The 27,627-nt window shown below is 40.8% G+C and overlaps 1 protein-coding gene across 3 annotated transcripts in view; it reads left to right on the top strand.

The window, feature by feature from the left end:
* Positions 1–581: 581 nt before the first annotated feature.
* Positions 582–27,627, top strand: part of LOC108711304 (semaphorin-7A) — a 29,794-nt gene continuing 2,748 nt past the window's right edge. The window contains exons 1-11 of one of the 3 annotated variants that reach the window (XM_018252916.2): positions 582–822; positions 11,006–11,127; positions 12,269–12,307; positions 12,994–13,089; positions 14,255–14,339; positions 14,717–14,821; positions 14,961–15,097; positions 16,368–16,540; positions 26,375–26,483; positions 26,672–26,861; positions 27,151–27,266. In XM_018252916.2, the coding sequence (XP_018108405.1) occupies positions 729–822; positions 11,006–11,127; positions 12,269–12,307; positions 12,994–13,089; positions 14,255–14,339; positions 14,717–14,821; positions 14,961–15,097; positions 16,368–16,540; positions 26,375–26,483; positions 26,672–26,861; positions 27,151–27,266 (1,266 nt within the window). In that variant the 5' untranslated portion in view covers positions 582–728. Of the gene's footprint in view, positions 823–1,654; positions 1,967–11,005; positions 11,128–12,268; positions 12,308–12,993; positions 13,090–14,254; positions 14,340–14,716; positions 14,822–14,960; positions 15,098–16,367; positions 16,541–26,374; positions 26,484–26,671; positions 26,862–27,150; positions 27,267–27,627 lie in introns of those variants that run through there. The other 2 variants (XM_041586682.1, XM_041586681.1) reach the window with 2 other exon arrangements.

Below are 27,627 nucleotides of genomic sequence, written 5' to 3'. Positions count from 1 at the left end.
TTGTGTGTAGGTTGAAACATATACATTTACTAATTAAATGCAACTTGGATGTCTGTCTTAACATAGTATTTAGTTTTACCTTTCTGTGCTCTGCAGTACACAACACACACCAGAGTAGATTGGAGAAGGTGGTTTATTAAAGCTAAATGCTAATAAAAGTCAAGCAAACTTTTGTACTGTAATAGCCTCTGTTTGTAAATGTCGGTGTATGTAACGCGAGGACTCCCTCATACCTCCCAACTGTCCCTTTTTCGGAGGGACAGTCCCTCTTTTGACAGCTCAACCCGCAGTCCCTCATTTGTACTGGAAAGTCCCTCTTTTCTCTGCACTGAACAGCCAGAAAAAGAAACAAAGTTTCTCACTTAATTGGCTTTTAGCAGAGAGCCCAGAACACCTAACAGGTGCAAATAAGATACTTTGTAACAATTTTGAGACACAAAAACACAGTTTAGATAAGGAGAAATATTTTCAAACTTTTATAACCTGCCAAATTTTGTAAAACAAACATGGTAATTAGGGGGTGTGGCCACAGAAAGGGGTGTGGTCAGAAAATTTGCTGCGCTACATGCGGGAAAAATTTTTTTGTCCCTCTTTTTACTTCCAAAATGTTGGGAGGTATGCTCCCTGTAGGTCTCTCTTCACTAACAAACTTGTGAAATTGGGCTGTTCTAGTAATACGTGCGACTATACCAGAAGAAGGAGCTGTTGCTTCCTGTTCATTTATCAGCATGTCGCTGCTGCAATGTCTGCTCTTTCAGCTCGGCAGCTATTTTATTCTATGCCTTGCTGGAATGATTCCATGGACAGAACAAAGTCAGGATGGTAAGTGAGACCCATCACTTCTGTTGATACTGCTGGAAAAATATTTGGATTTTGAAAAGGGATGGAGGAAAGCTACAGAGTATATTTAAAAAACAAAAGGGGGAACCAGAGTGATACTTTGACCGCACCATTATGATAAAGGGTGTTTCGTACGGATGTGAACCATATATGACAGTTATTAGATACTCCAGTGTTTTAGTTCTCTGCTGCAAATAATTATGAATTGTAACAGGTACAGCCTTGTTAGATAACACAGAACATTTGGGGAGGGCTGGTGGTATTAGTGGGCTGTCAGACTGCTGCTTTGTTCAGAGTAACCCCGAGTTAGAGGCATATAAGTGTAGAAATAACTTTCATTAAGTGACATTTTGGCCACAATTTCTAATATATTAATTTTGAGGGCGACATACAAGGGAACGCCCAGTAGGATTTTATTAATAAAACCTGTTAATAGAAAATGCCAGTTAAACACTTACAGTGCTTTTCTGGTGTGCAATGAGATAGTACCTGCCGTTTAAGTACAGGTGTGGGACCTGTTATCCAGAATGCTTGGGACCTGGGGTTTTCCGGATAACGGATCTTTCCGTAATTTGGGTCTTCATGCCTTAACTCTACTAGAAATTAATTTAAACATTAAATAAACCCAATAGACTGTTTTTTCTTCCAATAAGGATTAATTATATCTTAGTTGGGATCAAGTACAAGGTACTGTTTTATTATTACACAGAAGAAGGAAATCATTTGTAAAAATTTGGATTATTTGGATGAAATGGAGTCTATGGGAGACAGCCTTTCCGTAATTCGGAGCTTTCTAGATATCGGGTTTCTAGATAAGGGATCCTTTAACTGTACTTTATATATTTGTTACAACATGGGAGTATGTAATGGCTTATTATTGGAAAAATGACTTTAGTAACATGCACTATTGAAAACTTGCCCTGCTACTTTTACAGATGGGAAGTGGTATTTTGTAACATCATTGCAGCAACCTACATAAGTGTGGTTCATATAACTAGTTGTATGATTTTCCCACCCTGCAGTGTTTGGTGTTACATACAGTACCTTTTACTCATACTGAACCTATTATGTTTTTTACATTTTTGGTACAGTTTGCAAGTAGCTGACTGGATACAGACAAAATCATGTAAATGCTCAGACAAAATATGTCCTTGATGTGCTGTAGGAAACTATTGTTTGTTCTTAACCCCATACCTTCTGTCTGAATTTGTTATTAACCACCTATGTTTCTGCTTATCTCAGTAATCAAGGGTCCCCGTTTTCTTTTACCCATGAGCCACATTCAAATGTAAAACGTCCCTGGGGATGTCAAATATGGGGTTTTATTTGGCGATTTGATTGCCTCTATGTGAACTGATAGCCTACATTAGGTTTAATTTTGCAAGACACATGGTAGTACAAAAAAGTTGTATCCAAGGCAAGAATTAAAAAAAAGCACCTGCTTTGAGGCCACTGAGAGCAACTTACAAGTGGTTGGTGAGCGACATGTTGCCCGTGAGCCACTGGCTGGGGACCACTGCTATATAACATCTATTCAGGGAGTGGTTTATTTGGCATGCATAGATATGCCAGGGATGCAGTTAAATTCTTCTTAAAGGACATGTAACCCGCCACAAAAATGTAATCCGTGCAGCCTCTTTGAAATCTTTAGATAACTTCCACTCTGGTTGTTAAAAGGTTAACAGTAAGGCTGTAGCATCCCCTTAATCACTTAGAAATCCTTCTCTGTCTCCCACTCTTCCCGCTCCCTCAGGAATTTACTTTGGCTGTTGGCTCATGAGCATGCTCAGTTCTTCTCAGCTCAGATTACTAAACATACCCTCGAGTCTAACAGTCAGTGAAGAGACAGCATTGCTGGTTCTGTTTGAAACTCTAGCTGTCGGATCCTATTTTTTTCTCCTAAGCTCACACTGGGCGATTTAGTTGCCAGGTGACTAAATCTCCCCAAAACAGTTACAATTACAGTTTACTCAGTTACAATTGCAGCTTACTCAGTAAAAGTTACAGCTTACAGTTACAATTACAGTGTTCAACCCCCAGGAGCTAGTATGTTGTGCCTGTGTAAACCTGCATTCTGTATTGCATGAACTTTACTGCATACATAGGGGCAAATTTACTAAAAGGCGAAGTGACTAATGCTGGCGAAAATTCGCCATTGTGACGTCATTTCGGAACTTCGATGGGCGCAAGCGAAAGAGACATACACTAGCACTCATTCGCACTCTTATCGCCAGGCGAATTATCGCTCTGGCAAATGGACGTAAGTCCGCTAGTTCACTAAGATGCACATTTTACCTGTTCAGACCAGGCGAAGTGCAATGGAGTGTATAGGGTTTCCTAATTTTTTTGTTGAAAAATTTTCTAAGTCCCAAAAAACGCTGGAGTATTTTCCCTTTTTCAGGGTGATAGGCTGCAAAAATTTTTTTGGGTACCCGGGCTCTCCCATACATTTCCTACCATATGGCACATAAACTATACACTGGGCTCATGTGTAGGGCATTATAACAACTCTATTTTATTTTACTAAGGTTCCCTTGGCTCGTGTAATGTATTTGCTGCAACATGTGCTATGTACTTTCACTTCCCGCCATATGCAAATTACCCAACGCTAGCACAACTTCGCTTTGCTTGCTGAAGTAACGCTAGCGAAAATTTGCCAGCGTTCGCCGCCCTAGACGCAACTTCGCATTTCAGTAAATTTGTGTTATCCTAGCAAATTTACTACTGCCAAAGTGACGCGATGGCTGTGAAGCCGTCTCTGGCGAATTTAAACGTTTTAAAAGGCCACTATAGCCACTTGTTCAACCAAATTTGAGAGCTCCAGTGACTTCTTTGAATGTTTTTATAGTGTTTTTATGATCTGTTGATCACGGATGTAAATTAGAGCCAGCCCGTATTCAGTCAACTACAATCCCTACTGTGAGCATTATTAATTTTCTGAACAGACTAAACCGCCCATGCATAAGAAATATTTTCCTATAGGCCCAGTCTACCTGGCTCCTACAGCTGAGTGGCCTGCTTAAGAAGGTGCCTTCTTGGTTTGCAGAAAGCTTTACACCTTGCTCTGAGTTTACAAACAGAGTTCATCCCTTTCTGGTAGCTGCAAAGAATCCAAGTTGGCTTTTCTTTGCATGGGCATCAGTTCAAGCTATGACCTCCTGCAAGGAAAACCAATAGACTGCCTGGCTGCAAACACAGTATCTGAACCTAAATGTTCCTTTTACCAGCAGCAACAGCAGTTCTGACCCTGGCATCCCCCATAGAAAGAATAGCTACAGGCTGGCTACCAAAAATTTGTTGATGAAAACGTTTGAGACAACACATCTCCACTGTATAAAGGAGGCTGAGTGCAGTGAATACAAAAGAAGCACAATTAGGGCTGTGTGGGTAATATGTCAGATGACACTAGAGGGTTTTTTGAAAACAATGGGCTGCTGGAAAATATTTGGGCTTTATTGTTTGTAAACATTGGACTGGCTGCAAGAAAAGGTAGTGTTTGAAAACAATAGGCTGCTACAGAGGTGACAAAATCTGGGGGTGGGACTAGGATAACAAGGGTACTTAAAGTGGCCATACATGGGGAGATTTAGGCTAGTGACACACCCTAAGATTCGGGGAGATTTAGTCGCCCCCTTTCGAGCGACTAATCTTCCCGAAAAGCCTTCCCACTGGCTAGAATCTAAATAGCCGTTGCGATGGCACTCAGCGCACTTCGTTTTCCGAAGTCTCCCGAAGTAGCCTCTCGAGAAAACTTCCGGCGACTTCGGATAAAGAAGGGCTCCGAGTGCCATCTTACTGGGAACTTAGATTCTATCCAGCGGGAAGGCTTTTCGGGGAGATTAGTCGCCCGAAGTAGAGGTGATTTGTTGCTGGGCTGAATCTTAGCGTGTGTCACTAGCCTTAAGCTGCAGATTCGAGTGCTTCAGACAGTTTTGCCAGCTTACCTGCAAGTGTATGGGGCCCTCTGACAGGCCTCCCTGATTGGTATCTGGCCAGAAATCATTCAGATCTTTATTGGGGAGTGCATCGGCTCATTGATGCAATCCTCGCTCTGACTTTTTGTATTCCCTTCATTGGCCCTAGAGTAAACTATTGCATTGCCACAATATTGCCCATACAAGGTGTGCCTGTCGGAGGGAAGATTCGCTCATTTGGCAACCTAGCCAAACAAGTGAATCTTACAGTGTATGGCCACATTTAGAGTTGTAGTACACAGAGAGGTTTTATAATTAATGTGATTTTTTTATCCTTGCTCAGTCAAGGCTACTTCCTTTGCTTATTTGTGACCTGCAATGGATTGTGGGAGCTTAGTGTTCCTACAACAAGTTGAATTTAGCCTCCAGTGACCTCCAGACAGTGCCACATTTATATATTCTAACATTGTTTTAACCATCCCCCCATACTTCTCCATTGTATGTAAACGAATGACTTATGCAAAACCGTATCTTTAGAGGAAGCACTGGACACTTTTTTTTCTGCTGGCGTCACATTTCCTCTTTATGCCACAGGCATAAAGACGTGGACATCAACAGTCTCATTTGTTATTCAAAATAAATTTCGTTGGAGACAAACCACAAATTTCCAAACTGAATAGCATGACTAAAACCATATCTTCTAACCCAGTATAGGAGAAGGGTTACATTTTTGCTTCGGTAGACTTCCAAAAGAAGACTTTCCGTTGGAAAATGTATAAATATATTATAATACCCCAGAGGAATATCATTTTAGGGCCCTCCCTAAATGCTGGCAATAAGACTTTTTTTTATAAACAGTTATTGAAATGACTTATCAGTCAGTGCCCCACTGGGTCCTATACTTCCTGCACTCCAGCAGTTTCAGGGTCTGCTTCCTCCATAATTACTCCAGTGTCTACAGCAGTTGATCTCTTTTTGTGGAGGCTAAGGGTAGGGGCACACTGGGCGATTCAGGGAGATTTAGTTGCCTAGCGACTAATCGCCTCATCTTTACGGCTTCCAATCTCCCCGAACGCCTTCCCTCTGTCTTGCGCCGAGTATAATGGAAAGTCGTCTGCGGCACGGCACACGCAGTGCTTCGTATTCCCGAAGTCGCCCAAAGTTGCCTTACGAGTTAACTTCGGGTTACTTCAGAATACGCATCGCCGCGCGTGCCATGCCGTAGCCAACTTTTCATTATAGCCATCGCAAGACAGAGAGAAGGTGTTCGGGGAGATTGGTCGCTGCAAAGACGAGGTGATTAGTCTCCAAGCGACCAAATCTCCCTGAATCGCCCAGTGTGCCCCTACCCATAATCTTTATTTTTTTTCCATCTATGAAACCAATCTTTATGGCTCTTTTATACTTATTAGCCCTTCATCTATGTATTCTATCTATGGAAACATATCATGTCACATATCTGTTGGTTACCCCCAGTTACTAACTCATTTGGTATCCTGTTTCCTTTCACATATACATGCCCTACTGTACTTCCTCTTTTCACTCTCACTCAGCTGAAGAGACTCTGGTGTGGTTTCAGCACCTTGCTTTGCAATGATTGCAACAAACTTGGTCCAGTTGCTCTTCTATGTAGGTCTGTCTGGCTATGCTGGGGCTCATTTCCAAAGTATCACTGAAGATACCTAGCAGCCATCAACATTTTTACATAGATTTTTACATAGATGTTTACAAAGATTCAAACAGTCCAAGGAATTAGCCAGGTTAAAAGAAATTACTGAAAGGCCGTCTCCTATATAGTCCATTATAAGCAAATAATTCAAAATTTTTGGAAAATGATGTCCTTTTCTCTGTAATAATAATAAAAAAGTAATAATAAAAAAGTACATTGCATGTGATGGTAGCTAAGATGCATGAATCCATATTGGTCATATTGAGTTTATTTAATGTTTACATTTGGTGATCCAAATTACATAAAGAGTCCAGTAAATCCCAAACATTCCAGATTAAAGACCCCACAATTGTATGAATAAGATCAAAATTAGGCATACTTTCTGAGTTATATAAAACAGTTCATGTTTCCACTTTGGTGGGTGGGATCCTTAACTTCCCACCCCAGCTTAACAAATATGATGACAAATTTCCATGTAATGAGTCTCATCCTTCCTGTAGTTTAACTATTTTGCAAAGCTTACACCTCAAAATACAATGCAGATGTCCAGTCATATCTGGCGCCTGCTGACAACCTGCATGCATATGTACATAACAGGAAGCCGGAAGGGGAGGAATACTTTCACACCTTTTATTACTTTATTATTCTATGGATGGTGGATTACAAAGAAATTGGTTAATTTGATTTAAAATATATTGGATAAAGTAAAGTCATTTCTAGGGACAAAAGTCTTATTTATTTTAACTAGCTGTCAGAATGACTTTGTTGATGGCTTGTTATTTATCACTGGTGCTCCTTCAGGTAGAAGCATACTAGATTTCTATTCAGCAGCATAAGAATATTTCGCCCCATGCCACCCTCTCACAGGCAATACCCAGACCTCCAGTGCTGCCCCTTTGCCCCTCCTGATTGTTATGCACTGGGTTACTAGATCCTACTAAAGTTCTTTTATTACCCCCTGTGTAATGTAGCCAACTTATCTAATGGGTGAAATGTTCTAGCACACTATTTAGAGTGGGAAAGATTTCAAGCTTTTAAAATAAAATCCTACTTCCCTTCCAGTAAGTGCATTGCTGGAAAATTTATAATAGCCACCCTGGCTGGCATCCCTAGAAACAGTATGCATCTCTGTTAATAGCAATTTGAAACTGACACTTAGTCCCCAGTGGAGGGCTCTTTTTTCTGTCGATGTGGTCTACCTAAAAAATTGCTAACCTAGGCCCTGACCTGCCTAAAAAAAACACTAGTCTGTGTTTGTACAACACATGCTTGGGAAAGGCTATTAACACTTCTCCTACTAACACTATAAAAGTGGCTTGATGCATTGACTCAAACAGTTTGTAGGTCATCTGCCAGCCCATGTAATTTGCAGCCTAATCAGATTTTGTCCATGAATAGGATAAGCTCCTTAATCCATAAGAGACACAGATAACCTGTCTGTCTGATGTTACCAATATGCAGATCAGAAAACCTCCGTAGGTAAGACAAAACTTCAGTTGTAAGGTCTGTGGGGCAGGGTCTTGTTGTGCTATAGTAGGAGAGATGCAATAAAGGTGGCAACACCCAGAGAGATCTGCACATGTTGCAGATGAGCGAATCTCTCCCTGATATGTTCACTTTGAGGTGGGCGATATCGGGCTGATCCGATCGTGGGCCCTAGGGATCATAATGAAAGGAATACGGGCAGTTGGATCACATGACCACATCAAGGAACAGATGCGGTACGCAATCCAATGGTATTTTTAGCACTGCCCAACCGACATCTGGCCGATTTTCGGCTAGATATCGATCAGGGAAGCATGTTGGAGGGTACACAAGGCATTTGAATACCATTATAATAAAGCAGAATAAAATGGTTGACAAAATGCACCTGTCATGGATTCCTATTGTGATAAATGGGAAATGCAGTATCTTAATCTGGCCATAGACATAAAGATGAAGTCATATGAATATTCGTTTTGTACGATTTTTCGAGGATCGTCCTGACATTTTTTGTGCCATGGCGATCAGTCGTTTAGTCGATCAGACAGGTTAGAAAAATTCTGTTGGCTAACAATAATATCTCTGTTCGATATCAATGGGTGTCTGACACTAATTTTTGCCGGACATAAGTTCAAGCTATATTTGAATGAGGTCACTTTATACAACTAAAGAAGCATTTATAATGGATCACAACATAGCAAGCAATAAAAAAATTTCAAAAATCAAAAAATTTAAAATTCTCCATGGGGTGCATGGGTACAGTGGCTGCATTACTAGGACAGTGCACCATCTAATATACTTGCCATACAAAGCTTATGGCCTCCAAATAACAAACCATGAGGCTGTCTTCCTATGAGACCTGAGCAAGCTCTTTGGCAGTACTTATCTTAATTTAGGGTAAGGACACACTGGACGATTTGTCGCCAACGTATTAAAAAAGTAAATCGCGGCGACAAGACGATCATCTTTTTTGAACAGACGATTCACAGCGACTATTGGCACAGAGCGATTTGTATCCCATTACTCTGTGCGGTACGTGCTCCACCCAAACCGGAAACGGTTTGTGCTTCCCGCTGTAACCTGGCGTCTTTACATGCTTGCGTTCTTGCGTCATTGCGTTCGCATTGTAATTTGAATACAATTGCTGCTACTTATCTGTATGTGTGTGTGTGTCTAGGAGATTTCAGTCCTTTTCTAAGTACATGGTATTTCTGATAAATCGCTCGGAAAAGGGTCTCAGTGCGTTTTGGAGCTACAGGCGATTCACAAACGCGCTGTGGGCACAGGAGCTGGCGTCTTTCATTTGGTTTTGTTCAGAGACAAAACGAGCGATATGTCGCCGCGATTTGCTTTTTAAAAACGTTGGCGACAAATCGTCCAGTGTGTCCTTACCCTTAGAGTGTAAACAAATGTGCCAAAATACTACATATCTCACAACATTTGAAAATTAAAAAGAGGACAATTTAGGCTATGTTCCTGCCTAGTGGCATGTGCTAACCCTGCTGAATCTCATATAACTCATATATGAAACGTTTTGTCAATTGTGGAAGGTAGTTCCCGTGTAAGCAATGAAAAATAAAATGTATGTATGTATATATTTAATAAATAATGTATCCTCTGTTGTAAAATATCAACCTAGTATAAGTAACCAATGATTTGGCCTGATTGCCTATGACTAAGTGCTAGGTAAGCATGAAACGCGTTAGGCGGCATAATGGGGTAATTTTTGAATTTTAATATGTGAAATAAACGTATACTTTTTATCTTTAAGCATGGTTCTGGGATTTTTTTCACAAGTTATAGTATAAGTAACCAATGCGTTCCATGACTATATATAGACCAAAAATGAACAGCTATAGTCATAGATGCAGCAAAAGGTTATCACAAGCTGTTTAACCTCCCACGCCCAAATGGGAGAAGGAATGAGTCAGGTAGTGGACTGTGATTCATGGAGATAGGAAGGTTAACTCATGAAGGCTCCCTGTAGTCTTGGGCAAGCAGTGCAGTTGTTTTCACATCTCCAAGTTCCACATGCACATTATAGTCAATGCCTTGGTTTCTTCCAGTGTAATAAGATTTCCAGTATCCAAAATCCATGAACCAGAGTCCAGTGCCTGACCTATTCCTTCTCCCACCTAGGTGAAGGGGGTTAAACAGCTTGTGATTAACTTGTATTGCATCTATGGCTACAGCTGTTATTCTGTGTAATATGACTAACATCATTTCATTTTTCTTGCATGGGAAAAAGGTACTGTCTGCTTTCGTATTTCTAATGGCAGCTAGGGGCAGATGTACAGCAGGGGTTTTGTTTCCATTGTATTTATAATTTATAACAGCAAGCTTTACATTTGAAACTGTGATCAGGTAGCCTGCGGTGCACAAAACAGAACAAAACAAATCAACACTAAAGTTAATGAGTGCATCAGGGATGAGCAAGACAGTATTCTAGATCTGCAAAACACAGCCTGTAATACGGAGTAAGTGTATATTTCATTCCCGCTCCTTTCAGTCACACATTCTAGGAGTCGTGTCCATGTGTATCAGGAAGTATTCCCATTTTTACTGTGGCACTCTTTCATTAAACCATACATACTGGAGCAAATTTACTAAGCTCTGAAAATTCACAAGCGACGGCTTCGCAGGCAGCTCAACACTTTACCAGGCAAAAATTGACTCATTTAATGAAGTCGCGTCTAGGGCGAAGTTGCGCTAGCGTTATTTCGGCAGGCAGAGTTGAGTTTTTTTTCTCCAAAACTCTATCGAGTTTTCGGGTTGTTAACTCCACACTTGGTGATTCTAGTTTTTCCATTCAAGTTTTTTCTTAAATTAGAAACCATTCAAGTTGTGAGTTAAAAAACCTCTAAAATTCGACCTTTGATAAATAACCCCCTTCATCTCACTGTGCTTCCTCTCTATACTGACTGTTACACATCTCCCCCTTCCTTCATTCTGTACTCTCTGCCACTTTCTCTGGCTGCCACCTCCCCTTGCTTTATTCCTTTAACCTTTGTGGCTTCACAGAATGACTTCTTTGTCTGTGGAAGATATCAATAATTCATTAGTGTTGATTTTCATAGTGTCTTTATCTTTCCTCCCACAGTGCTAGCATTTCCAATGAAGCAGCGCTATCCTGTATTTTATCTTTATAGCCAGGATAAGTTGTATGTTGGAGGCATGAACGTCCTTTACTTCATGGATTTCACAACTATGGAAGTAAATAAGGTACATGGCCTTCTTTGGATGTATTTTTGCAATGGGTAGTCATTTAGGAGCCAGCGTCCTACATAATTATATAGTTTCAAATCTGTTAACCTAAAATAAACCAATATTTAAATATATTTTCTATATTTATGGTTGTAAAATATGTTAATGGGATATACATTTTTTTAATCATATACAGTAATTCATCTTAGTTGTCTTTAGTTAATTTCTTATAAAGTCTATGGAGATCACATCAGCAGCGATATGCACAGCAAGGTGTCAGAAGCATTGTGGAGACAAAAAGCCCTCCACCCAAATATACCTGCTTGAGCCATTATGTGACCATTCTTATTTTGGTTGACAGGCAGGAAGGAGCATTTTGATTCCCACAATTTTTCACCTAATGGCAAAAGTGGGAAGAATGCCCCATATGATATGTTTGTACATATGTATAACTTTATTTGTAAAGTGCTGTTAGGAAGCCACAGTGCTGTAAAATGCATACAAGTGAAATATATACATATATATATATATATATATATATGTGTGTGTGTGTGTGTGTGTGTGTGTGTGTGTGTATATATATATATATATATATATATATATATTTATATATATATATATATATATAAAAGAACAATATATAAAAAGTATACACAGGGAGGACAAGTCACATAATAGATAGGCACAGTACACAGAGCTGATATAAGGACATTGAGCTTAAAGTGATATTAACACTAAGGGGCCGATTCACTAACTTCGAGTGAAGGATTCGAAGTAAAAAAACTGGAATATCAGCCTAAAAGGCTAAAACATTAGAGTTGGCCTTTTATGTTTATTTGAATAATACCCCATTCTGTTCTGTCACTTTTTAACCTGAAACTTAAAAAAAATAAAACTTTAGGATGTTAGGACCAGTAACTCAAACTTTAGCACTGCTGGCCAAAAACATACTTCAAATAGCACAAAATATAAATGGACCGATTCCAAATCATCTTAGAATATTACTACATTACATGAATATTTGCTGTCCCCTTTAATCTTCAGTTCCTACACATTTTTTGGATCAAAAGTCAGTTTTAACTAAAAAACGAATGAATTATGTTTAATGAAGAAGTGAATCCCAGTCGATATGATATCAGTGTGTTTTATGTTTTAACAGACCGTTATTAATAAGGAGCATCCACGTTGCGGGGACACGGTAAGATAACCCCAACCCCTAGTAACTTGTCCTGAATTGCTATTTTATTACATAAACTGCAAAACATATTGTGCAAATGCTTTCTACATGCAAAAGGCTTGGTTTTGTATTGCTGTCCTTCTCATGCTGACCATATACAGTTTGATCACAGCTGCTTTTTGGGAGCTACACAAATTGTCCACACATAGTGAGGTCCCACATAGTTGCAATGGTTGAAAAAAAAAATCAGAGATATCAGGAAGTGGAAGGACGCACAGAGAACAATTAGCATTGTATGTTCAAGTAACAATAGTGCCGCTGGCACAGCAGATCTAAGACAGTAATATTTAAACTCATCACATGCCTATAAGTGTTGCTTAGGCTATTCTGGAATACTTAACATGTTTCACATGAAAAGTGAGCCAACCTCAGTGACCTATGAACACTGCATCATTGCAATTGCTGGGGGGCAGGGTTAGCATAGTGATGTCTTCACTGGAAGGGGGATTGTACTAGTGCATCACCCACTGGGAGGGGGCCCTGCATTAAATACTTCCTGCTACCCACACTTGGGGCATAGCTTCTTGTTCTGAAGACCATACAAGGTCATAGACTCTTTAAGGGAAGTGAAATATAGCCATTGAATTTTCTTATCTTCCCCACACTTAAAACTGTGCATATGTTCACTTTTTTTTTCTTATTTGCAGAAAAACTGTACAATCTATGTGACCCTCGTTGGACAATTAGAAAAAGATCTGCTTGTCTGTGGTACCGTAGAAACCATGCCAGCGTGCTGGAAGCTGGTGGGTTCATTCAATGCTTTGTATGTTTCTGTAAAAGTAGAGGTTAGGATTCTTGATATTCACAGTACATGTATACAATGGATGAAAGTGCAGTGTGTTCTGTTCAAGCGCTATTGGAGTAATAATCGCAAATTGAGGACCAATTCAGTAATTTATTGCAGGTATTTCTCCCCTGAGGGTGACAAATCTTCCTGTGTGCCATCACCCTTAAAGGGAAGCTAAAATCTCAACAATAAAATCCAGGGACTCTCCCCAAAAGTTGTTTTTCTGGTATAATATCAAACACACAAAAAGGGGGGTTGTGGGTGCACTCCAAGGCTAAGTTAAAATGTGTTTAAATATAATGGAAGTGCTACTGATTTGGCCAATTAATCAATGCACAGTCCCTGGTCCCCTGTCTCATGAGTAATTCAGTATATATGCAAGTGCATGTATTTACAAAAACAGGGGTTTTTAGTTACAAAGTTATGATCATAAAATATCAAATATGTGCCATAAGCATCACTAATCTGAGTAGAACAGTTAAGCAATTCTGTGTTTTATTGCAATGTAATAGTTAAAGTCACAAAACATGACATGGTATATAGTTGGTATATAGTCAGCTAAATTTGAGCTTTGCATTTATGCTATTTAGTCAGATTTATAGTAACTCTGTTGGTCCAAGCACAGACCACTGTGCAAGCAGGCCCAGACTGGCAATCTGTGGGTTCTGGCAAATGCCAGAGGGGCTACTATAAGGTGCCATAGAAAGTCAGTATTTAGTGGGCTGGTGGGGCTGTTTGGGCCTCTGTGTGGGTTGATTGGGCCTCTATGTACCTGAAATATCAGGGCCTATTTTAATTCTCAGTCCGGACCTGTGTGTAAGTACCAGGAGCCAATCTATCCTGCCACAGGATCATACATTACTCTAATTGTCCCTAATTAATAAACATTTTCCAATAAATGTGCACTGAAAAATATTTAGTATATTTAAATCCTCATATACTGTATACTATTCTGTGGATAGGAATGAAAGTAGCACTATATATATGATCAAAGGAAACTGACGTACTATGAATACGTTGTATAGTGATTCTACTGAGGGCACCGCATTATCCAGAGTAGTGAATATACAATATATTAATGTGGTGTGCATTCATTTATTTCACTTTTTTCTAACTTTCAGAAGGAGAATACTATTCAGCAGTATACGCTTGCAGACGAATTTTCTCCCCGAACACCAGAAACCAACAATCTTGTTTTAATTACAGGTGAGCATTACATTTTTAGTTCAGACGTCATCATCAGCAACTGCTAAACGCCCATTAGCAGAACACTCTAGTTTCTGCAGACTCCAATGCTTTGCTTTCATCAAGATGAACCAATCTGCTCTGGCAGCATACATCATTGGAATTGATTACCAAGGACAGAACCAAGGACCAGTAATACCAAAAGAGTGAAGATATTTTGTATTCATTTATAGAGCATACATGTCTGTCCAACAATTATGGCTCTATAGGTTTTGCTCTTATATATGTGCATTCTGAACCATAAATGATATCTGAATACTGTATATTAATAGTTAAATACTAAAACCACGGTGGTTATTACAAAATTGCATAGCTGCCTATGTTTCTTTTCTCGCTAGGAAATGAGGTGTACTCCACAAACAATGGGAAGACAGTAAAGAATATTTTCAAGAAAATTCATGGCAAAAAGCCATTTTTATACACAGGAGATGATCTAATGAAAAGTAAGTAAAGGAGAAGACGTTCTACAAGTGTTAGGACATTCTCTAACTTGCTACTCTTGTATAAAGTACATTGCATTTATCTTGCACTTACCTTTCTTCTTTTCTTGCTCTGCCTGCCATGATTTGCTCCTTCAATTAGATCCTCATTATATAAAGGCTCTGGTGGTGGATAGTGAGGAGGAGGTTCAAGACAAGATTCTTCTCTTCTTCATAGAGGATAATGAAAATGTCAGATCAACAGAGAAAAGAATTTCCATGGTGGCTCGTATGTGTAAGGTAGGAGGAAGAGTGCTAAAGCTGTCTCTTCTAATTATTTATTAAATGGAACTCTCAATTATTATGGCTTGACTATTTAATATTAGGCTTTAATGTTAAAAAAAGAATTGCCATTTACAGTACAGGCTGGGGAGAAGATATGGGGGATTGGGGGCAGATCACTGCTACTTGTGTAGGTGATTGAAAGTTTGTTACCCTCTGCAGATTGCTTCCTAGGAGTCATCCTGCATACATGATTTTGCTTTAAAAATCCAGTTTTTAAACATTAATCTTAGGTGCTTGGTACTTCACATTCAACGTAAAGGGTCAATGGCAGACAATACAATATCTACAAGCAGAAAACCTCTAAAAATCTCTAGACGCCTGGAACATAAAATAAACTTACACAGATTGATTTTGAAACCAGTTTTGTACTATTTGAATTTGTAGTACATAAAGTTTAAAATAAAAATTTATCTGTGTATAGCCTAAATTATTGCTATCACTGCCAATAGCCAAGGGGGAGAACAGAAAATATTATAGAGTTTATAGGGCTCATGAAGGATGCTAAAACCTTTAGTGACACAGAGGAAGTATAGGAGGGGATACAATAGGAGTTAGATATACTTAATGAGGGGAGCAAGGGATGCTATGGACTTAAATGGGTTGTTGACCTTTCAAACACTTTTTCAGTTCAGTTGTTTTCAGATTGTTCTTCAGAAATAAAATACTTTTTTCAATTGCCTTCCATGTTTTATATTTTACCGGTTTTCCAAAATCAAAGTTTAAAATTGAATGTATCTGGTGTTCTGGCAGTTTAGTTAATTCAGGTGCAGATTCTGCACTGTTACAATTTTTGCAACATTTAGTTGATACATTTCTCAGCAGCATCTTTGGAGTATTAGTAATTATTGTATCAATTCTAACAGCTCTCTTTAATGAAACTAAGGGATTCTGCTCAGCAGGAACAAAGGTAAGAAATTTATCAACTAAATGTATCAATTTAGAACAGTGTACAGGGTCGGCGACCCCCCTCCCAGAGATGCTTTTTAGAAAGGTCAAAATTTTGATTTACACTTTAGTATTAGAAGAAAGGTCAGACATGGAAAGTAGAAAGTCTTTATTTCTGGTGAAGTATCTGAAACCAACTGAACTGAAAAAAAAGTTGGAAGATGAAAAACCCCTTTAAAGATTACTAAGTTAGAAAAGTGGAAGGCATACCCTGCTCATTCATCCATCAAATTATTTTTCATAACCTTCTTTGTTATTCCTTCCCCAATTATACCTGCAGAACGACCCAGGACCAAGTAAATTGTCTGCTTACAATAGGTTTAGCACAGCACTGAAGTCCCGTATGATATGTGGGTACCCTAAAGCAAAACAGTATTTCCCATACCTCCAGGATGTTTTCATGCTAAAGGGAAAAGAGAAGAACCTGATTTATGGGTTGTTTACCAATGCATGGTAAGCACACAGTATTTATCTAACATTTTATAGCTTGAGCTGCACCAGTGGTTCTGGATGTTGAATGACTGCATATCCTTCAGTAAGTCACTTTAATCTAAAACATGAGATGCAAAATCAGCAGCAATAATGCACTTGTACTTGTACTGTAACCTAAATAGTTACATAAATTGTAATGTAAATAGTTTAGAGGGATTCTGTCATGATTTTTATGTCGTTTTTTTCAAAATTACACAGTTTACACTACAGATAATTCACTCTACAATATAAAATTTCATTCCTGAACCAGCAAGTGTATTTTTCTAGTTGTAATATTGGTGTGTAGGCAGCCATCTCAGGTCATTTTGCCTGGTCATGTGCTTTCAGAAAGAGCCAGAACTTTAGGATGGAACTGCTTTCTAGAGATGTCGCGAACTGTTCGCCGGCGAACTTGTTCGCGCGAACATCGGGTGTTCGCGCTCGCCGGAAGTTCGCGAACGTCGCACGACGTTCGCCATTTTGGGTTCGCCATTGTTGGCGCTTTTTTTTGCCCTCTCACCCCAGACCAGCAGGTACATGGCAGCCAATCAGGAAGCTCTCCCCTGGACCACTCCCCTTCCCTATAAAAACCGAAGCCCTGCAGCGTTTTTTCACTCTGCCTGTGTGTGCTGAAGAGATAGTGTAGGGAGAGAGCTGCTGCCTGTTAGTGATTTCAGGGACAGTTGAAAGTTTGCTGGCTAGTAATCGTTTTGATACTGCTCTGTTATTGGAGGGACAGAAGTCTGCAGGGGTTTGAGGGACATTTAAGCTTAGGTAGCTTTGCTGGCTAGTAATCTACCTTCTACTGCAGTGCTCTGTATGTAGCTGCAGTGGGCAGCTGTCCTGCTTCTGATCTCATCTGCTGACTGCTGCAATAACAGTAGTCCTTGTAAGGACTGCTTTTATTTATTTTTTTGTTGTTTTACTACTACTACTACTACTACTACTATAAGAGCCCAGTGCTATTAGTCTAGCAGTGTTGGGGAGTGGGACTGGTGTGCTAATCTGCTGCTCCTAGTAGTTCAGCAGCACCAACTTTAATTTTTTTTTTTTAATATTCATTTTTTTTTATTTTACTTTTTTTATTTTACTACCGCTGTAGTAGTGTATAAGTTGACCTTTTAGGCATTATTTGCCCTGTAGGCATTATTTGCACACTGTTTTCTTCAACCCGCCATCGAGCTGTGTGACCTTGTTCACATTCTGTCTAAATATCCATAATATTACCGTCTCCAGAAAAAACACCGGAGTCACTTTTTTCAAGCAGCCATAATATATTTTACGTAATCCGTATCCACCGCTGTAGTAGTGTATACGTTGGCCTTGTAGGCATTATTTGCACACTGTTTTCTTCAACCCGCCATCGAGCTGTGTGACCTTGTTCACATTCTGTCTAAATATCCATAATATTACCGTCTCCAGAAAAAACACCGGAGTCACTTTTTTCAAGCAGCATTCATATATTTTACGTAATCCGTATCCACCGCTGTAGTAGTGTATACGTTGGCCTTGTAGGCATTATTTGCACACTGTTTTCTTCAACCCGCCATCGAGCTGTGTGACCTTGTTCACATTCTGTCTAAATATCCATAATATTACCGTCTCCAGAAAAAACACCGGAGTCACTTTTTTCAAGCAGCATTCATATATTTTACGTAATCCGTATCCACCGCTGTAGTAGTGTATACGTTGGCCTTGTAGGCATTATTTGCACACTGTTTTCTTCAACCCGCCATCGAGCTGTGTGACCTTGTTCACATTCTGTCTAAATATCCATAATATTACCGTCTCCAGAAAAAACACCGGAGTCACTTTTTTCAAGCAGCCATAATATATTTTACGTAATCCGTATCCACCGCTGTAGTAGTGTATACGTTGGCCTTGTAGGCATTATTTGCACACTGTTTTCTTCAACCCGCCATCGAGCTGTGTGACCTTGTTCACATTCTGTCTAAATATCCATAATATTACCGTCTCCAGAAAAAACACCGGAGTCACTTTTTTCAAGCAGCATTCATATATTTTACGTAATCCGTATCCACCGCTGTAGTAGTGTATACGTTGGCCTTGTAGGCATTATTTGCACACTGTTTTCTTCAACCCGCCATCGAGCTGTGTGACCTTGTTCACATTCTGTCTAAATATCCATAATATTACCGTCTCCAGAAAAACACCGGAGTCACTTTTTTCAAGCAGCATTCATATATTTTACGTAATCCGTATCCACCGCTGTAGTAGTGTATACGTTGGCCTTGTAGGCATTATTTGCACACTGTTTTCTTCAACCCGCCATCGAGCTGTGTGAGCTTGTTCACATTTTGTCTAAATATTGATAATATTATCGTCTCTAGAAAAACCACTTGAGTTACTTTTTTTCAAGCAGCATTCATATATTTTACGTAATCCGTATCCACCGCTGTAGTAGTGTATACGTTGACCTTGTAGGCATTATTTGCACAGTGTTTTCTTCAACCCGCCATCGAGCTGTGTGAGCTTGTTCACATTTTGTCTAAATATTGATAATATTATCGTCTCTAGAAAAACCACTTGAGTTACTTTTTTTCAAGCAGCATTCATATATTTTACGTAATCCGTATCCACCGCTGTAGTAGTGTATACGTTGACCTTGTAGGCATTATTTGCACAGTGTTTTCTTCAACCCGCCATCTAGCTGTGTGTATTATCGTTTCCAGAAAAACCAACTGAGTTTTTGTTGTTGTTGTTGTTTTTTTAAAAATAATGCCAGGCAAAGGCAGGCCGCCACGCAGAGGCCGTGCTAGGGGCCGTGCTGCTATGCAATCCTGTGGCCCTAGCAAATTGCCCAGTTTTAAAAAGCCAATGACCCTGAACTCCCAAAATGCTGAAGAGGTAGTTGACTGGCTTACACAGCACACCCCATCCTCTACCGTTTCTAACTTTACCACAACATCCTCCTCATCCTCCACTGCTATGGCCACCCCACGTAACACTTCCTCCACCACCGGTGCCCCTTCTTCACTGGGGTCAGAGGAGTTATTTTCCAATGAGTTTCTTGAACTGAGTAATGCGCAACCATTATTGCCAGAAGAAGATGAAGGAGATGAGGACCTTACACCAGATTTAATTCTGGCAGAGAACACGATAGAGATGGACATAATGAGTGATGAGGAGGAGGTCCCCGCTGCTGCTTCCTTCTGTGATGTGTCAGAAGAAATTGATGCATCTGAGGAGAATGATGATGAGGAGATTGATGTTTTGTGGGTGCCTAGTAGAAGAGAGCAAGAGGAGGGTAGTTCAGATGGAGAGACGGAGAGTCAGAGAGGCAGTAGGAGAATAAGACTTAGAAGAAGCAGGGAGGACAGCCCGCAGGGATCAGCAGGGCAACAACATGTATCGGCACCTGTGTTCAGCCGGCCAACGCACCCGCCATTGCCGCCAATACCGCCAACTCCGCCAACTTCTACTGTTACCGCCAGATCGCACACTTCCAAAAAGTCAGCAGTGTGGGATTTTTTAATGTGTGTGCCTCTGACAAAAGCATTGTAATTTGCAATGAGTGCAGTCAGAAACTGAGCCTTGGTAAGCCCAACAGCCACATAGGTACAACTTCTATGCGAAGGCACATGAGCGGCAAGCACAAAGCACTTTGGGAGCAACACCTCCAAAGGCAACAGGCAAACTAAAAGCCACACTCCTTCTGGTCCAGCATCTTACTGCTCTACCTCTGCTCTCCTTGACCCGTCTGAACCACCCTCCACTCCGCCTTCCACCTTGACCACCTGTTCCCATTCCCAGTCATCTGCCACCAGCCAAGTTTCTGTGAAGGCCATGTTTGAGCGTAAGAAGCCAATGTCTGACTGTCACCCCTTGCCCGGCGTCTGACAGCTGGCTTGTCTGCACTCTTAGCCCGCCAGCTTTTACCATACCAGCTGGTGGACTCTGAGGCCTTCCGCAAATTTGTAGCAATTGGGACACCGCAGTGGAAGGTACCCAGCCGCAATTTTTTTTCTAAAAAGGGAATACCACACCTGTACCAACATGTGCAGAGCCAAGTTACCGCATCTCTGTCACTTAGTGTTGGGCCAAAGGTCCATATGACTACTGACGCATGGTCCTCCAAGCATGGTCAGGGCAGGTATGTCACCTACACTGCCCACTGGGTGAACTTGGTAATGGCTGGGAAGCAGGGAATGGGTAGCTCAACAACAACAGTGGAGTTGGTGTCACCGCCACGGATTGCACGCGGTTCTGCCACCACCTCTACTCCTCCATCGCTCTCTACCTCGTCTTCTTCTTCTTCTTACTCTGCTGCTGGGTCCTCCTTCTCCTCCTCCACACCTGTGCACCCCCAGCTCCCCCTAGGCTATTCGACGTGCCAGGTACGCCGTTGTCACGCTGTCTTGGGATGACGTGCCTGGAAAGCAAAAACCATACCGGATCTGTACTCCTGTCATCTCTGCAGTCACAGGCCGATCGGTGGCTGACCCCACACCAACTGCAGATCGGAAAAGTGGTGTGTGACAATGGAAGCAATCTGTTGGCAGCGTTGAGACTAGGCAATTTAACACATGTGCCCTGCATGGCACATGTGTTAAATTTAATAGTCCAACGTTTTGTCTCCAAGTACCCAGGATTCCAGGACGTTCTCACCCAGTCCAGAAAGGTGTCGGCCCATTTCAGACGTTCCTACACAGCCATGGCACGCCTTGCTGACATTCAGCAGCGCTACAACATGCCAGTCAGGCGTTTGATTTCTGACAGCCAGACTCGCTGGAATTCAACGCTCCTTATGTTGGAACGTCTGCTGCAACAACAAAGGGCCGTCAACGAGTACCTTTTTGAACTGGGTGGTAGGACTGGATCTGCACAGCTGGGGATTTTTTTCCCCCGTTACTGGGTGCTTATGCGCGATGCCTGCAGGCTCATGCGACCTTTTGAAGAGGTGACAAATATGGTCAGTCGCACCGAAGGCACCATCAGCGACCTAATACCCTTCGCTTTCTTCCTGGAGCGTGCCGTGCGACGAGTGACAGATGAGGCTGTAGACCAGCGTGACGAGGAGCTGGAAGCGCACGATTTCTGGTCGGAATCACCAGAACGAACCCAGGCACCTGCTGCAACGCAGGGAGAGGTGCCAGAAGTGGAGTCAGAGGAGGAAGGTGGCTTTGTGGAGGAGGAGGAGGAGGACCAACAGGAGCAGGCTTCCCAGGGGGCTAGTGGTGACCTTTTGGGGACCCCTGGTCTTGTACGTGGCTGGGGGAGGAGACCGTGGATGATGCAGTCCTTGATAATGAGGAAGCGGAGATGGATAGCTCTGCATCCAACCTTGTGAGAATGGGGTCTTTCATGCTGTCATGCCTGTTGAAGGACCCCCGTATCAAGAGGCTTAAGGAGAAGGACCTGTACTGGGTCGCAACGCTACTAGACCCTCGGTACAAGCATAAAGTGTCAGAAATGTTACCAACATACCACAAGTCCGAAAAGATGCGGCATTTACAAACCAGCCTGCAAAACATGTTGTACAATGCTTTTAAGGGTGATGTCACTTCAGGAACTCATCAACATTCCAGGGGCAGAGGTGCCAGTAATCCTGCCACGAGCACACCTGCAAGGACAAAGCCCTTTGGCCAGTCTGTAACGTCAGACATGCAAATGTTTTTCTGTCCAAGGCAGCGCCACAACCCTTCTGGATCCACCCTCAAAGAACGCCTCGACCGGCAGGTAGCGGACTACCTGGCATTAACTGCAGATATCGACACTCTGAGGAGCGATGAACCCCTGGACTACTGGGTGCGCAGGCTTGATCTGTGGCCAGAGCTGTCACAATTTGCCATGAACCTCTTGTCTTGCCCAGCCTCAAGTGTGCTCTCAGAAAGGACCTTCAGTGCAGCAGGAGGGATTGTAACTGAGAAGAGAACTCGCCTAGGTCACAAAAGTGTCGATTACCTGACCTTTATTAAAATGAATGAGGGGTGGATCTCGGAGGGTTACTGCACGCCGGAAGACTTGTTCTGACTTCTATGCAGCTGTCCTTCTCTTCAAGCCTCATGACTCCACACACAGCTGTCCTTTAGCGTCCTCCTCCTCCCTCCGCCACCGTTACAAACTAGGGTGCAAACCCTACTGGTTTAATTTTTTCTGGCCTCTGTGCTTCAGTGGCTGCAACCAAAAAAACTGGGCAAACAATGTCTACAAGGTCAACGTATGGCAAAAAATGACTATTTTCAGCATTTATATGGCATATTTTTTCTGGCAACTGTGCTTCAGTGGCTGCATCCAAAAAAATGCATATTTTCTGCATTTATATGGCAATTTTTCTGGCCTCTGTGCTTCAGTGGCTGCAACCAAAAAAATGCATATTTTCTGCATTTATATGGCATAATTTTTCTGGCCTCTGTGCTTCAGTGGCTGCAACCAAAAAAATTTATATTTTCAGCATTTATATGGCATAATTTTTCTGGCAACTGTGCTTCAGTGGCTGCGACCAAAAAATGACTATTTTCAGCATTTATATGGCATATTTTTTCTGGCCTCTGTGCTTCAGTGGCTGCGGCCAAAAAAACTGGGCAAACAATGCCTACAAGGTCAACGACGTTGACCTTGTAGGCATTGTTTGCCCAGTTTTTTTTTGGCCGCAGCCACTGAAGCACAGAGGCCAGAAAAAATATGCCATATAAATGCTGAAAATAGTCATTTTTTGCCATACGTTGACTCAACGTATATGGCAAAAAATGACTATTTTCAGCATTTATATGGCATATTTTTCTGGCAACTGTGCTTCAGTGGCTGCGACCAAAAAATGCATATTTTCTGCATTTATATGGCATAATTTTTCTGGCCTCTGTGCTTCAGTGGCTGCAACCAAAAAAATTTATATTTTCAGCATTTATATGGCATAATTTTTCTGTCAACTGTGCTTCAGTGGCTGCGACCAAAAAAATGCATGTTTTCTGCATTTATATGGCATAATTTTTCTGGCCTCTGTGCTTCAGTGGCTGCAACCAAAAAAATTTATATTTTCAGCATTTATATGGCATAATTTTTCTGGCAACTGTGCTTCAGTGGCTGCGTCCAAAAAAACTGGGCAAACAATGTCTACAAGGTCAACGTATGGCGAAAAATGACTATTTTCAGCATTTATATGGCATATTTTTTCTGGCAACTGTGCTTCAGTGGCTGCGTCCAAAAAAACTGGGCAAACAATGCCTACAAGGTCAACGTATGGCAGTTGTTTAAAGAGAACAGTAGATTACTAGCCAGCAAAGCTACCTAAGCTAAAATGTCCCTCAAATCCCTGCAGACTTCTGTCCCTCCAATACAGAGCAGTATCAAGCAGATTACTAGCCAGCAAACTTACTATCATCTGTCCCTGAAATCACTAACAGCTCTCCCCCTACACTATCTCTTCCAAGCACACACAGGCAGATTTTTCAGATACATTTTTGCCCTTGATCCCCCTCTGGCATGCCACTGTCCAGGTCGTTGCACCCTTTAAACAACTTTAAAATCATTTTTCTGGCCAGAAATGTCTTTTCTAGATGTTAAAGTTCGCCTTCCCATTGAAGTCTATGGGGTTCGCGAACCGTTCGCGAACCGCTCGCGTTTTTGCGCAAGTTCGCGAATATGTTCGCGAACTTTTTTTCCGACGTTCGCTACATCCCTACTGCTTTCTGGCAGGTTATTGTTTCTCCTACTCAATGTAACTGAATGTGTCCCAGTGGGATCTGGATTTTACTATTGAGTGCTGTTCTTATATCTACCAGGCAGCTGTCAGGGAGCTACTGTCTGGTTACCTTCCCATTGTTCTGTTGTTAGACTGCTGGGGGGGGGGTGATATCACTCCAACTTACAGTACAGCAGTAAAGAGTGACTGAAGTTTATCAGAGCACAAGTAACAAAATTATATATAAAAAATCTGTTTGCTCTTTTGAGAAACAGATTTCAGTGCAGAGGTCTGCTGGAGCAGAACTTTTAACTGATGCATTTTGAAAAAAAACATGTTTTCCCATGACAGTATCCCTTTAAATGAAAGTGTAATTGCTATTATCCTATATCTTGCTTGTTTAAAGGAAAATAAAAACCAAAAAATTAGTTTTTTAAAGTAATGAAAATATCACGTAGTGTTGCCCTGCACTGGTAAAACTGATGTTTTTGCTTCAGAAACACTAGTTCATATAAACAAGCTGCTGTGTAGTAATGGTAAAAATTGAAAAAAAAGCTATATGGCACAGGTTAAATAGTGGATAACAGATAACACCATTATGTTCTACAGAGCTTATCTGCTCTCTGCTGTGAGTCTTTTCTCATTTGTATGGCTGCTCCCACTGCTACACAGCAGCATATTTATATAAACATTAGTAGTATTTATGAAGCAACCCCATCAATTTTACCAGGGCAGGGCAACACTGCATTATATTTTTATTACTCTTAAGACGATTTCATTTTTTTTGCGGTTTCTGTTCCTTTAACAAAACGCCAAATAAGCAGAGCCAAATAAGCAGAGCTTCAACCCTGTTGGCAGCTTAAAGGGTAAGCAACAAAACTCTCTTTCAACATTGATATACTTTCTAAAATAGCAGCTGAACCATTCTGCAGAAATCAGTCACTTCCTTATCTTGTGTGAAGGTCCACACCCTTTAGTATACTGAGCCTTCATTTTTCTTACAATAGAAGGCTGGTCAAAGAGCTGCCTCTGCTCCAATGGAAATCAATCAGGCATTTGCAGCAGGTCTGCTGGTCACAGAGAGAAGGAGAACTCAGAAAATAAAAGGGGATGGAGCTTTATACTAGACCAGGAAGTAGCTGAAATGAGCTGCAGTTTTCAGCATGTAATTTAGAGAGACTGAAAAGTAATTTTAGAGATAAAAAATCAGGACATTGTAATTAGCACTCAGGACGTGTGTGCAGTGGTGCTGCAAATGACCAGTTGCATTGACTTTTCTCATAGAAATAAAAGGCACATCCATGCATTGCTCACAAATTCCATTGCCATATGTTTGCTGTTCAGTATGCATGTATAAATGGAAAGGCTTTTTTTCCCCAAAGCCTCATATGGTTAGCATCAAATCCTCATTTGAACCAATAATACAATTATAATTCTGATAAGTTTCCTATAAAAATTCCCATTGTAAACACTTTTAAATTTGCTTTCTGCAATACAAGGTTTTGAATTAGTTGCAGCAGCTACTGCAATGAAAGATGAGCAATGAATCCACCTCACAGGTTTGTGTAACATGTCATATTTAAATATCACCAGGGTACCACAGAAAATGTCTGGCTCTTTATAGATAAACAATAATACAGCTATTGAGTTAGAATATAGACTAATACTGACTAAGGACATAATTAAGTACTTGAAAGCTTGCAGTACAAAAGGTTAAGGTTAATAACATATTACTGGTAATTGAATGTATGACATAAAAACAAAGCCAGTACAAACAACCTTTTGTAAAACACACAGACTCTCCACAGTGCATTCTTAATTACAGTGAAACCTCAATTTTACATACCCTGTTTTTTCCCTCATTTTACATTGTTTTGTTAGTGGTCTCGTCTATATATTATATGATACACTTCCATGAGTTTACATTTTCCCGGTTTTTGCACCATTTTTTTCTGGTCCCCTGAAAAAATTTAAAAAGGGGGTTCTACTATACATTCAAACTAGGGTTACCAGATCACTTATAAATTCAGGGACACATCTAAAAAATCCAGCTAGAAGGGCTCTGCAATTTTGTTTAAATGCAATGAGTGGAGCCTTGCAACATATGGATTTATTAGACGTGCCTTTGTGTTTTCAAGTAGACTGGTAACACTAATTCCCACCCCTGTATGTAGGAATCACAGTGCTGTCTGCTCTTACAATCTTTTGGACACTGAAAAGACCTTCGATTCCTCTTCCTTATGGAGGGCTCCAAAAACAAACCTACCCATCAGTCCTGGAACGGTGAGAATTCATTAGCCAAACCCAACTGTCTTTTTTCACCCTGTAGTTATGGCTATGTGTGTTCTCAGCTATTTCTTCTTTCTTCTTTGGATTTATGTCCCTGCCTTCCAGTCATCCTCTGCTATAAATGTGTTCCAGCTTTTTCTCCAATCTTCTTGGATCCAATAACTATTTTTTCTCCCATTAAGTGCCTTCAAGGTAATCGTACTCCAGAAGCCACATTTGACAGGGCATCTGAGTTTCCTGAGTTGCAAGACTGGATAGAACCATCAGGAAAGGAAGCTGTGTTCCAGAACTCAAGTCACTACAGAAAGATTGTCGTGGATGAGGTGGAAGCATTAGATGGAAATAGCTACAGAGTCATCTTATTAGCTACAGGTAACCACGGAACAGACAATGGAATTTCAAATAACAATATGTTATATGTCCTTCATAGGATGATCCACAACAGGTCCTATATGCAAACTAATCACTATGCAGCCTGGACCTACAATTCATGAATTACCAGCTGTTGTTGCATTCCTAATTCTAGGATCTTGTATTCTAGAAGTTGTAGTTCAGTAACAGAGATACCAAGGAAGCAGATCCCTGCTCTACAGTAATTCAGAAGATACAGTTTTTAAACCACAGTTTTATTAACGATTCAGAAACATTTTTCCTTTCTCAGCAGGTGGAACTGTACAAAAGATTGTTGAGATAGATGATGGAGTCGTCAGTGTGCTCAAGATGAATCCCTTCAATGAAACAAAAGAGATCATATACCTGACACTGGAACCCAAAATGGTGAGGAGGGCATAAAAACAGTGAAGGATGAGCATAAAATAGTAAAAACTGTAGAACAGTAATACATATAGGCCTATAAGACAAGAAATACCTTAGCTACATTGCAAATACTACTGTTATATTAGGCATCAATTGTTCTGTTATGGCTATAGAGCTCCTAAGATTTGGGTAAGAGCCAAGACCAGTAGACGGTTTGAAGGTCAAGTGGATAATACTTGAGTTAAACAGTCGAGTTATTATCTTATTTACAATTATGCATGCTCATTATAGATGTACTGTAAAGTGGGTATCCACCAGCAGTATGTATGGCTGCTATTACTTTTATAACCTTCATGTTTTTATAATTACAGCATAATTAAAG

This window comes from Xenopus laevis, chromosome 3L (assembly GCF_017654675.1).
Source record: "Xenopus laevis strain J_2021 chromosome 3L, Xenopus_laevis_v10.1, whole genome shotgun sequence".
In the NCBI taxonomy this organism is placed as follows: Eukaryota; Metazoa; Chordata; class Amphibia; order Anura; family Pipidae; genus Xenopus; species Xenopus laevis.
Note: the sequence above shows the minus strand (reverse complement) of the source record. Positions and strands in the feature narration are given on the sequence as shown.